Source organism: Aquarana catesbeiana, linkage group LG04 (genome assembly GCF_042186555.1).
Source record: "Aquarana catesbeiana isolate 2022-GZ linkage group LG04, ASM4218655v1, whole genome shotgun sequence".
Classification (NCBI taxonomy): domain Eukaryota; kingdom Metazoa; phylum Chordata; class Amphibia; order Anura; family Ranidae; genus Aquarana; species Aquarana catesbeiana.
This window is the reverse complement of record NC_133327.1, coordinates 651,620,742-651,634,000: the sequence shown is the minus strand read 5'-3', so window position 1 is coordinate 651,634,000 and position 13,259 is coordinate 651,620,742. Positions and strand designations below refer to the sequence as shown.

Genomic DNA, 13,259 nt, shown 5'->3' with positions numbered 1-13,259 from the left:
AGTTGGATCCCAAGTTGCTGTAGTGTGAACCGGCACTCAGGGTTTTGAGGGAGTTTAATGAACTGTTTGTTTATTTTTCTTTTCTGTTCCTTTTTCCTTTTTTCTTGTAATATTTTACTATATGACACAGTACTAAAAAAAAAAAAGCACTTATAAGGTTCTGTATACACTGTACCAATTGATAATATGTTATAGAAAGTCAAACGTTTTACATTCCTGTTTTGCTATTTTATACGGAATGTCATATACCACGTACTGTGAAAGTTAAAATAAAAACTTTTTTCTGATTTAAAAAAAAAATAGTATACATAATTGAATTTTAATTTTTATTATTATTATTTTTTTTTAACCAGTTATGTGTCACTTTAAACTGTTGCAAAGGGTGAGCGTTCTCTTTGTATGCACTTTTTTTGGTTTTATTGTTTTTAAAATGCATAGTAAAGGCTCATTAATAATTTAGCGAATCACATAAAGCATTAAAAAGGACTATGATTCTCTTTTAATGTAATCTTTATAGTCTTCATTTACAACTCTGTGTTGCTGTTTATGATCTGTACATTCTCCTTTGCACTGCCTCTCTGTCCATTGCTACATAAAAAAAAAACAAAACATGTGTTTCTTCAGAGCTCCGAGGTTCATATTGGTGCAGCAAGAATTAACAGAGCTGTCAGACTTGGCAAGCGCGGTCTGATTTTTTAAATATGACAGCAGAAACCCCAGAAAGTAAATGAAACACAAATAACCGCAATCTGTGGGAATGAAAAAGTTGAAAAAGAGCCGCCTCAGCAGAATATAGTGAGATAGACATCGTAAACTGATTAGCAGCACAGAGACTCAGAATACTCCTTTGTGTTCTGACAAAAGACACGGCATTCTACAGAAAGTGTCACAGTGGTTCAGCTATCCCGCTGATTAGAATTCCAGGCACTTCAAGCAGAAGAGGCTTCACTGAATGTCCAGTAAGCAGCCACTCAAGGACACTGACTGAGGAACAGTATTACAAAGAGCTGAAACACTGTATTGAAACGTATTGTAACGGGTGGCAAAAGTACAACTAACCTTGTGTTTTCTTATACTTCTGTTTTCTGTTGGGAGGTTATGGGAAAAAATGCATTGCATAGTCAGAGATAGCCAAACCCCAAAGGAATATAAAATAACACCAATGAATGCAGTGATGTACTTGGATAATTAAATGTACTTTTCCTTGAGTAACAGTGTATTACTGGCCCCTACTGCAATGCACATTATTATTATTATTATAAAGGATTTATATAGCGCCAACAGTTTGCGCAGCGCTTTACAACATGAGGGCAGACAGTACACTTACAATACAAATCCATACAAGAGGGATCAGAGGGCCCTGCTCGTTAGAGCTTACAATCTAGAAGGGAGGGTCAAGTGGAAACAAAAGGTAATAACTGTGGGGGATGAGCTGATGGAGAAAATGAAAATACAGTTGTTGGGTGTGGGTAGGATAGGCTTCTCGGAAGAGAAGGGTTTTCAGGGGTCATCTAAAAGCTAATAGAGTAGGAGATAAGCAGACAAATTGGGGTAGGGCATTCCATAGGATTGGAGAGGCTTTTTAAAAGTCCTGGAGGCGAGCATGGGAGGAGGTGATTAGGGAGCTAGAGAGCAGGAGGTCTTGAGAGGAACGAAGAGAACAAGTAGGTTGGTATTTAGAGATTAGGCTAGTGATGTAGCTGGGGGCTAAATTGTGGATGGCTTTGTAAGTAGTTGTTAGCATTTTGAATTTAATTTGTTGGGTGAGCGGAAGCCAGTGGAGGGCTTGACAGAGAGGGGTAGCAGACACTGAGCGCATGGGTCTAGCAGCAGCAACACGTGTTGAAAGAGAATATATAAACCTAGGATGACCACTTATGAAAGTTATCATAGAAACCGGTGTTCCCATCAGGAGATATCTCCTGTACCTCTGTTTTGATGGCAGCCATAACATGCTCTCCCAGTGACAAGTATCTCTCCCAGCCGCAAAAATCTGCAGCTCTGCATAAAAACCAATCAGCTGCTAGATTTTATTGTCAAAGCTTAAAGCCTCGTACACACCATCAGATTTTCGGCAGGGAATTGTGTGATGACAGACTGTTTGCCTAAAATCCGACCGTTCGTACGCTCCATCAGACAATTGTTGTCCAACTTTCCGCCAACAAAATGTTGGATGGCAGGCTAGTAACTTTTTGGCGGACAACAGTCTGTTGTCAAATTTTCCTATCGTCTGTACACAAGTCTGTCACACAAAAGTTGAAAGTACAAACACGCATGCTCAGAATCAATGCTCATCAAACACAGCAGAAGTTAGCCCAAAGGGTGGCGCTCAAGAGCTGAAATTCCTCGTAGTACGTCACTATGTTCATGTTTGTTGACCGACAATTGTGTACCGTTTGTATGCAGGACAAGTTCCTGGCACACGCCCTTCGGACAAAAGTCTGATGCTTTGTTGGCCAACAATCTGATCGTGTGTACGAGGCTTAAGTGAACAAGCTGAAGTAAGAAGCTGATTGGCTACCATGCACAGCTGCACCAGATTTTACACACTCCAGTTTTAGTAAATCAACCCATTAGCTGGCATTCTACTAGGGCCACCCGAAAGCATGTTTGCAGGCATGGTCTGAAACATAATTTAGATATCACCTGGATACGTGAAGGTTTTATGGAAAGCGCTGACAGGCTTTCCTTAACGTTGACTCCTATAAAGGGTACATTTAGGGTTCAGAATTATCCATCAACTGCCTATTGGAGTCACCCCTATCAGATTTGTCTGTGTTCCTGTTGCAGATTTTCCCTCACTTCTTGTCTGGTAGAAGCTCTTGGGCAGAAAGTAAGAAAATTCTCTCTGTCTCTATGGGATTTGTGCTTGTGACGATGGCATCAATTTGACAGGAGTTTGAGGCCGGGTTCGCAATATTGCGAATTGGATGCAGGATAATCGCATCCAATTCGCAACAGCAGGAGAATGTGACCGGCTCTCTATGGAGCTGGTTCACATATCTCCGATGTGGCTTTTGTGTGAATTTGCACAGGAGCCCTGTGTGTCTTTTGGTCCGATTCAGGTCTGAATTCAGGCCAAATATCGGGCTGAAATCGGACATGAAACAGTGGAGCAGGATGCACAGGACGCCTGCTGTGAGCCGCGTTGGCATGCAGTGCGAACCGAGCCTGAGATAATTCAGAATTCATTGACAGGTGCATTTGACCAGCTTCAAGCAAGTTTTTTTCAGTCCTTTAGACTTGTTTGGGAATACAAAACCCATTCGAAGCAGCAAAAAAACAGTTGAAACGGGCCAAGTGTTGCCAACCTACAGGCCCCTGATAGCAGTCATAGCCAGACAGGTGTTCTAATATGCACTCTATAAAAAAAAAACTAAAATAAATAGTTGTTGGCTTGATATATACTTTAAAATGCTGAAAGTGCTGAACTTGGTCTGTACTGGCTGTACGAGTTTTTCAGCTGTTGGGATACTTGATATGCACATGCTTGTTGCAAATCATTGACTTATTGTTTTTAAGCAAGGATAAAGATGATAGGCCAGAAGGATATGCCTTCAAAAATATGTTGCCACAGGCAGCTCCCATTTTTCTCTCTTGGCCATGCAGTAGACTCCCTCCTCTAACAGGTCTTCGCCCCAAGAGGACCATAACTAGATATTTTAGTTTGATCACACCCTTTTACTTGGCCAATGTTTTTGTTATTGGAAGTGGTAACTGGATGTCTTCAAAAATTCCTTAAAGGACTAATGGATATTAAAATCTATTTTTTTGGAGGTAAGGCAAGCTTTAAGAGCCATGCATCTGAAAACTTGGCCTTTCCTTCTGCTGCAAATTTTTTGAGAAAGAAAAATACTGTTGACAACTCCCCGATATTTTGTTATAACTGCTTTTATGTTTATACTAGGTGAGAAATTCCGCCACACTTCTCTTCAGCACACTGATTACACGAATATTTGGAGTCAAAAGAGGAAAAGATGAACGCTCCAAGAAAAACAGGTAAGCAGCACATGAAGCGAGCGTCACTTGTGAAAAACAATCTTTTGGCCAATACCAATTCTAGAAGGTTTTGGGCCTTTCAGGGATTTACAGTATATGCCGACTAATGTTACAAAAAAACCTTTCTACTCGTTTCTTGTTGCCGACATTTGCCAAGCCTAAAATACCTGGCCTCCTAGATGTAATCTGCTCTTTAAATCTCTAGCCTTTCTAAATGTAACACAAAAAATATGGACAGGGCCAAACATATGAAATGAATCACTGTTGATGTCCCCCCGTCTGCAGTCTATTAGCGCTGTATAACCTTTAAGTGAATCTAATTCCAAGGCAAGGCTACAAAGTCTGATGTCGTCTCTGTGTAACTTTGAAAACTCTCTAATATAAGTCTTTTTCATGCGTTTTGTAAAACATTTTTCTTACGCTTTAGATTCATTTATTGGTAAAGTGATGAGGGGTGTTCGAGTCAAAGCGAGACTTATAATTTTACAGTTATAAACAGGGATGCAAGTGTGGTGGTACTACATGAAGTAGTAAGTGGCAAGTGTGTTCTATTACTGATAGGTGGCGCACTTGTCGCGGGCCAGTCCAGAGACCTTTAATCAAGATGGAAGACAACAGTATTAGTGTGTGCATGGAACAGCTCCACCACAGACTCACCACCACCAAAATTTTTTTGAACCATTGCATCTGTAGGTAAAGTGATGGCAAGTGTTTTCTGAGACAAACGTGGTGCTATTCATGTGGATTTTCTACCCCATGGTGCCACTATTAACAGTGACTATTACTGTCATGTCCTGAGTGATGTGCATACACGTCTGCAAAAAAAATGGCCTGGTTTGATCACAAAGGGCGTCCTATTTCTCCAGGACAACGCACAAGCTCATAGTGCTCACCGCACGACGTGCACATTACAGAAACTCAGCTGGGAGGTATTGCCACATTCCCCTTACAACCCGGACCTCACTCCGAGTGATTTCCACCTGTTTGGACCCCTAAAAGAGTTCCTCAGAGATCAGCATTTCAGCACTGATGAAGAAGAGAAGCAGGCTGTTTTAGGATGATTTATTGAGAAAAAGAGGGTATGGTTGAGGAAAGGTGGGCCATCATCCCGGGGTGTGGAAGAATAAAAGAAGATCCATCCCACACACGAGCGGCCACTTCAGGGCCCTCCACGCTACACCCGACATTTACTTCAGCTGCGACTTTTTTGTCCCCCTGCTGGCCATGCTTGATGCTATCCTGCTTGGTTCTTGTCTTGAGCTTCCCCATTCACATGCTTGGGACCATTCGCCTTCCTGCTGATATGATGGATGCCGCTGTTGGTTTTTAAATCCTTTGGCTGTTGTATAGATGCCCTTTACCTCATCAGGACATAACAGATACTTACCTTACTGCTACTAACCTCCTGAAGAAGGAATCATTATTCTGAAATGTGTTGGGCTCTTGTATGTAGAGGTTATGCCTCATTCCATATGAGGCCAATAATCTATATGTAATCATATGTATCAGTGTTATGTACCTTGTTGGTGTTTTAGCTGCTACATCAGCCATCTACTTTTCTTCTTTTAACATATTTCGTAATAATACAATTTGCATTATTGCATTTTACATATGTTTATCACTTTCTTTATATACTTTGGGCCCACATAATCCCATTTAATATTTGGGGGTGGTTTTCTTTCATTCTTTCCTATGCCTAATCTTTCCAGGCATTAGTTAAAGAGTAACTCCACTTTTGTTGAGAAAAAAACATTCCCCTCTGGGTGATCTATGTACATTGCAAGGATATTAGCAAACTTTTTTGCAGATTACTACCTTTTGTTCTGAAGAGATCCGTGTGTTTGTCTGTGTCCATGTGCATCAGTGAATCAGTATGGGAGTGGTTTCTTAATAATAAACCAGCTGCTGCACCTGCAGGGCTCTAATGAGGAAAATTGCAGTGTTCTGCATCCCTTTAGACATGATTTCGTATTGGGAGTATCTCATCAAAAATACATTTTTTTTTTTTTTGCAGGTTATGCCCAAAATGTGACTTGTATCTTAGGCTACTTGAGGCTCTTCTAAACTGTCAGTAAAACACTGAGCTTTTCAGCCACTTTTGAAGAGTTTTTTAGGCGCTTTTGAAGAGCTTACCATTCATTTCAATGGAGAGGGGCGTTTTTTTACTGCCCTGCCAGTGCACTGCCCCAGTGTGAAAGCATTCATTGATTTTAATAGAAATAGGTTTTCATGAGCTTTTCAGGTAGCTTTTTTTTTAGCGTGAAAGCGCCTCAGCGTGAAAGGGGTCTTAGTGCAGATTTCTGGGAAAATCAGTGAGCCAATCACACAAGCAGGAAATTACATATCTGGGGGCGTTCTGTACATATTCTGTGTACAGAACACCTCCAGGTAGTCATATTGCATTTTACAAAAAATTACAGAGTATATGCTATATTATTATTATTTTTTTTATTTGCTTTTTTTTTCCCCCACGAAAGTGGAGTTACCCTTTAAGCTAAGTGACAGTGTGACTGCCATTTGTTAAAGAAAACCTGTCTCTGTCACTGCAGTCCTTCCCTTGTAAAGACTATTTGCTTGGTTGCTATTCTGTTCCCTAGGATTTTATACTTTCTAAGTCACTGAACTAGAGAAAGCATGCAGCGAGTGATTAAGAAGTCCAGATCTATTTACATTTGTGCTCATAAGTTTACATACCCTGGCAGAATTTATGATTTCTTGGCCATTTTTCAGAGAATATGAATTATAACACAAAAACGTAACTGGTGTTTAGTGTTTGGCTGAAGCTATTTATTATCAACTGTGTTTACTCTTTTTAAATCATAATGACAAGAGAATCTACCCAGATGAACCTGATCAAAAGTTTACACACCCCAGTTCTTAATACCGTGTATTGCCCCCTTTACCATCAAGGACAGCTTGAAATCTTTTGTGGTATTTGTGGATGAGGCTCTTTATCTTCTCAGATGGTAAAGCTGCCCAATTCCTCTTGGCAAAAAGCCTCCAGTTCCTGTAAATTCTTGGGCTGTCTTGCATGAACTGCACATTTGAGATCTCCCCAGCGTGGCTCAATGATATTGAGGTCAGGAGACTGGGATGGCCACTCCAGAACCTTCACTTTATTCTTCTGTAGCCAATGACAGGTTGATTTGGCCTTGTGTTTTGAATCATTGCCATATTGGAATGTCCAAGTACGTCCCATGCACAGCTTTCTGGCTGATGAATGCAAATGTTCCTCCAGTATTTTTTGATAACATACTGCATTCATCTTGCCATCAATTTTGATCAAATTTCCTGTGCCTGTGCTAAACGTCACACATCCCCAAAACAGCGATCCACCTCTGTGTTTCACAGTAGGAATGGTGTACCTTTCATCATAGGCTTTGTTGACTCCTCTCCAAATGTAGTGTTTACGGTTGTGGCCAAAAAGCTCAATTTTGATCTCATCACTCCAAATGACTTTGTGCCAGAAGGTTTGAGGCTTGTCTCTGTGCTGTTTGGCATATTGTAAGTGGGATACTTTGCGGCATTTGCCTAGTAATGGCTTTCTTCTGGCGACTTGACCATGCAGCCCATCTTTCTTCAAGTGCCTCCCTATTGTGCAGCTTGAAATAGCCTCACCACATGTTTTCAGAGAGTCCTGTATTTCACCTGAAGTAATTTGTGGGTTTTCTTTGCATCCTGAACAATTTTCCTGGCAGTTGTGGCTGAAATTTTAGTTGGTCTACCTGACCATGGTTTGGTTTAAACAGAACCCCTCATTTTCCACTTCTTGATTAGAGTTTGAACACTGCATTCTCAATTCCTTGTATATATTTTTATATCCCTTTCCTGTTTTTACAGTTCAACTACCTTTTCCCACAGATCCTTTGACAATTATTTTGCTTTCCCCATGACTCAGAATCCAGAAATGTTAGTGAAGCACTGGATGAAAGATGCAAGGGTATGTAAGGAGCCTAGAAACTCATTGACCTTTTATACACACACACTAAGCAAACAGATCACAGGTGAGGATGGTTACCTTTAATAGCCATTCAAGCCCCTTTGTGTCAACTTGTGTGCATGTTATCAGGCCATAATCACCAGGGTATGTAAACTTTTGATCAGGGTCATTTGGGTAGTTTCTGTTGTCATTATGATTTAAAAAGAGTAAACACAGTTGATTGATAATCCAATTCAAAGTGCTGAATTATAAAGCTTGTCTGAGAGTTCAGAAAAAAGGGGGAGGAGAGCTAAAGTTACACTCTGCAGAGCTCAGTGATTGGAGGGAAAGGACACCCCCCTCCCCCTCCAACACAGCACACAGGAACAGAGCTGAGGCTGGAGCTTCCTCCCCGTCACCTTTTTTTCTCTTGGTGTCAGGAAAACATGTCAGAAGTGACCCATGCAGATAGCAGAGGAACAAAGCAGCAGACAAATGTGTGACTTGGTGCTCTTAATGGAGACAAGTACACACTATAGAGGAATTTGCTTTGTTCATATTTCATGTCTGAGGTTTACAACCACTTTCAGCTTTCATGAACTTTCACTAATAGTGCAAACCTTTCTACGGAACACTATGAAGGTAAATGTTTGCAGAGCTTAAAGTATAACTCAAGGCAAACTTTTTTTTTTTTTTTTTTTTTTTTTTTAAGATTTGTTTATTAGTAGTAAGGTATTAGAACTCCAGATACGTTTATATTTCTGTCTGTGTCCCCATTAGGGTGATTGTCCTGTACACCCACCGATATATAATCCATCAGGGATTACCCTTTATTAAGCTTTATAATGTCAGAAACCATACAAAACTATGAATTCTAATGGTGCTATCCCACCAATGGTGTTCCCTGAAGAGATAAAGAAGCAGCAGGTAATGCAACCTGCAAGTGACTACCCAAAACCTCATTAGGGTTAAGTTAACTGTTAAAGCTTCTATTATGGATTTTTTCTTTATCTCATGGATTTCATTGACATCAGAGTCCTATGGGACCATGATTGAATTTGTAAATTGTGCCTTTTTGCTAAAAAAAAATGTTCTCTTAATTCTGATAGGGTAAACTTTGTTAGGGTGAATAACCCACTAGCTTCTTTTGTCACTCGAGGACATCCACTGTAAGATCTCCTTGTCAAACTTGTCAGCTGTGTCCACACCTAAAGCCTGGTACACGCTAGTTTTTTTTTTTTTTTCGTTCAACCCAGAGGGCTAAACGTAAAAAAAGATGAAGAACTGTTAGTACAGCAATCTCCTCCGCCAGAACACACCGGACAATGGCTGAGAGCGGTGACCTTTTTCGGTCATGCCCCTTCGACAAAAGCCAGCCGAACAGCCGGCTTTTGTCGGACTGGCTGCCGTACACATGGGCCGATGCCGCCCGATATTTGGCCCCTGTGTAACGGCCCTTAAGGCATTATGAAACCAAAGTGTTCCCTGTACTGCACTTTTTTTCCAAGCGACCCTTTCAGTCACCTGACCTGAGCCCTCCTAAAATTCCGTCGTATCTGCTTGATGGCTTTTTCCCCGAAACACCAGCTTTTGTTTTTGGAAACCCATTTTAGTGTACATCAGAGTAAAATTCCAAAACGTTTTTTCTCTAGTATTGGATAGAGTGGAATAGGGTTGGAACAATTGTGACCATTGTCATCTATATAGAAAATAAGGGCAAATCCAAAATGTAATTGTTTTCACTAACGCATCAGTAGAGAGGACATCTTCCAATAGGAACACTTATTCTACTGCCAACTGTTGGATTTTCTCTAATTTTGTGGAGATCTTTCTGACTTTTTGTTGTGCCTCTTGGAAGGGGAGAGAAGGCAATCCAACTTGGTGGATAATCAGACCGAAATAGAAACACACAGGTTCTAACCTTACCATATTTCCATTTTCTATCCAAAATGGGGGAAAAAAAATACTTAGACCTACGTTGTGATGGTAGCATTTCTCAACCCAATTTAATTCAGACAACTTTATCCTTCCAAAGAAAATGCTTTGTTTGGAGAAATTCTATGAAAAACAAACTCCAATAATTTTTCTTTTTTTTAATTATGATATAGTAGTTCATTATCTGTAGAAGATTAGAAGATAATATGTTGACCAATGGATGTAAAGATCTCAAACTTGGGTCGCGAGTTTAGAAAAATATTTTGAATCCCTGTCATACAGAGGTTGGGAGAAATATGTTCCCCCCGACTCATTTTAATATAACATGGATTGCCAATTGAAACCCTTTGAAGACACCCACCAATAATCTTCTGGGAAACATGAGACCAAATCCTCTGTGCTGCTCCTTGAATGAAGTATTCTGCTGATAATAAGAATACTACCTTATGAAAGACAAGCCTTCTCGCCACATAGTCTACTGACCATCCATGAAAGAATTTAGTGTTTAAAGGGCTGAAAGGGCCACATTTGTTTCACTCCTGGATTGGAACGGCTCATATCTCATTGATTTTTATCACAATAAATAGCATAACCTTCCTAAACTCTGAAAGTGCTGAAGTTCTTTAATTGGATATTTCATGAAATTATGGCCGTTATAATTTGAGGTAGTCATAAGATTTCAGATGAGGTTCATGAGTTCAAAATAGTGTTTTTTGGCTTGTGAATGGTTGACTGTATTAATCAGCTCAGATTATTATCTGGCATCAACCTAAGAAATATTTGGTGTTTGTTTTTATAATGTATAATAGATTCTATAGTTCTGCCTTATTGCATGGAATATGCATATTTCTGGACCTGAATTGTTAACAAAGTTGAAAATGAAAGGCTTTTTTCTATTTGAAAGTATGTACTTAAAGGCACCAAGTACCTTTATATCCTCTACTTCTCTATCCCTTGGGTGTCCTTAGGGCTGGTTCACACCAAATACAGTCCAGTGCATTTTTATTCTGCATCAAAAATGCATGGACAGTGTTTAACATTTGGATTCCAATGACCCTAGTTCACACCAGTGTAGTGCGTTCCAGTGCAGTCAATAAAAGTTGAGCATGTTGTATTTTTTTTTTGTATGGAATGCATCTGGACAGTGGCAAAATGCATCAAAAACGCATCGGAACCCACATATCCTCAATTGAGATAAACTAAAAAAAAAGGACAAAAACGCACTGGAACACATTAAAAATGTGCATGCAGAAACACATCTGAAAAGCAGAAATTGTGGTGTGAACTGGTCCTAAAAAAGGTCTGTCATGCTGTGTGTATTGGGGAGGGTTTAGGAGTGTGTCTATGGGAATGTTTGACCATTCTTCCAGAAGGGCATTTGTGAGGTCAGGCACTGATGTGGACAAGAAGGCCTTGCTCGCAGTCTGCAGTCTAATTCATCTCAAAGGTGTTCTATCGGGTTGAGGTCAGGACTCTGTGCAGGCCAATCAAGTTCCTCCACCCCAAACTCGCTCATCCATGTCTTTTTTGAACCTTGCTTTGTGCACTGGTCCAAATCACTTGGGGGAGGGGGGATTATGGTGTTGGGTTGTTTTTCAGGGGTTAGGCTTAGCCCCTTAGTTCCAGTGAAGGGAACTCTTAAGGCGTCAGCATACCAAGACATTTTGGACAATTTCATGCTCCCAACTTTGTGGGAACAGTTTGGGGATGGTCCCTTCCTGTTCCAACATGACTGTGCACCAGTGCACAAAGCAAGGTCCATAAAGACATGGATGAGCGAGTTTGGGGTGGAGGAACTTGACTGGCCTGCACAGAGTCCTGACCTCAATCTGATAGAACACCTTTGGGATGAATTCGAGCGGAGACTTCGAGCCAGGCCTCCTCTCCAACATCAGTGTCTGACCTCACGAATGTGCTTCTGGAAGAATGGTCAAACATTCCCATAGACACACTCCTAAACCTTGTGGTCGGCCTTCCCAGAAGAGTTGAAGCTGTTATAGCTGCAAAGGGTGGGCCAATTCAATATTGAACCCTACAGACTAAGACTGGGATGCCAGTAAAGTTCATGTGGGTGTAAAGGCAGGTGTCCCAGTACTTTTGGTTATATAGTGTATGTGTACGGAACCTCATTGTAGGTACGACTGCAGCTCAAGTTTGCATTACCTGAAGGCTAAATATTCGTTTACTGATAATTTTTTCCACTCTGACAGATATTCTTCTTTAAAAACGATTTCACTCTGTAAGGTAAGGCACCTTAAATACTGCCCACTGCTTATCCTGCAAGGATTTTAACTGCAGTACATCTTTTTTTATCGCTGTTGCTGGTATATACGTAATTGAGATCATTATCTTTTCAGTGGAAATGTAGAATATTCATGTTTACTGCTTGAACATGTTTGTATCCGCACATAGTTAATCAAGCATTGAGGACGATGAGGAATCTACAGTATATAGGGAAGTGGTATAAAATAATTATTGGTTACACTTTTTTATTACATGTAGTTTTGTGCTGCTGGGACAAGAATATAGAATACAAAGAAAACACCCTGATTGTGTAATCAATCACATTGCGCGTAGCTCAATACACCCATTTATGGCATATGAAAGGCAATATATATTTACTATATTCATATATTCACCGCCAGTGCCAGGACAAGGTCATCCAGCACCCAGGGCAAAGATACCAAACTGCGCTCCCCTCCCCCCTTTCCTTTTGGTTAGCAATGATGTTGCTGTCCCTATTCCTGTCAGCCTCGTAACAGAAGCGACTGGCATAGGGCGCCCCCATCCCTGCAATAAACCATTGCGCTCAGGGTCCCTCCTGCCCCACCCCTTGTCTTGGCCCTGGTCACATCACCTCGGTACAAAGAGTATTTAAATTGATACTAAAGTCTCATTTTTTTTGTTTAAAAATAACAAACATGTCATACTTAACTCCTCTGTGCAGTGGTTTTGCACAGAGCAGCCCGTATCTTCCTCATCTCGGGTCCTTCTTTGGTGCTCCTGGCCCCTCCCTCCTGTCGAGTTCCCCACACTGCCAGCAGCTCCATATGGGGGCACCCGAGCCGAGCCGCAGCTCCGTGTGTCCATTCAGACACAGAGCTATGGCCTGGCCCCACCCCCCCTCTCTCCTCATTGGCTCACTGGCTTTGATTGACAGCAGCGGGAGTCAGTGGCGCTTCGCTGCTGTCTCAGCCAATGAGGAGGGAGAGTCCTGGACAGCTGAGTCTCTTGTGCAACATTGCTGGATTGGGATGGGGCTCAGATAAGTATGAGGGGGGCTGCTGCACACAGCTAAGATTAAAAAAAACTTTCTGCCTTTACAACCACTTTAACCACTTGCCTACCAAGCCAATTCTGAAAATTCTCTCCTACATGTAAAAATCATCATTTTTTGCTAGAAAAT

General features: G+C 41.0%; 1 protein-coding gene across 5 annotated transcripts in view; it reads left to right on the top strand.

Annotated features, from left to right (window-relative positions):
• The window catches only part of THADA (THADA armadillo repeat containing), a 904,047-nt gene that overhangs the window by 306,308 nt on the left and 584,480 nt on the right, over window positions 1-13,259 (top strand). For all 5 annotated transcript variants that reach the window (XR_012244018.1, XM_073628459.1, XM_073628460.1 and 2 more), the window contains exon 26: window positions 3,908-3,999. Coding sequence is in view for 4 of the 5 variants with exons in the window: in XM_073628459.1 (XP_073484560.1) it covers window positions 3,908-3,999 (92 nt within the window). In the remaining variant the exon portion in view is untranslated. The remainder of the gene's footprint in view (window positions 1-3,907; window positions 4,000-13,259) is intronic.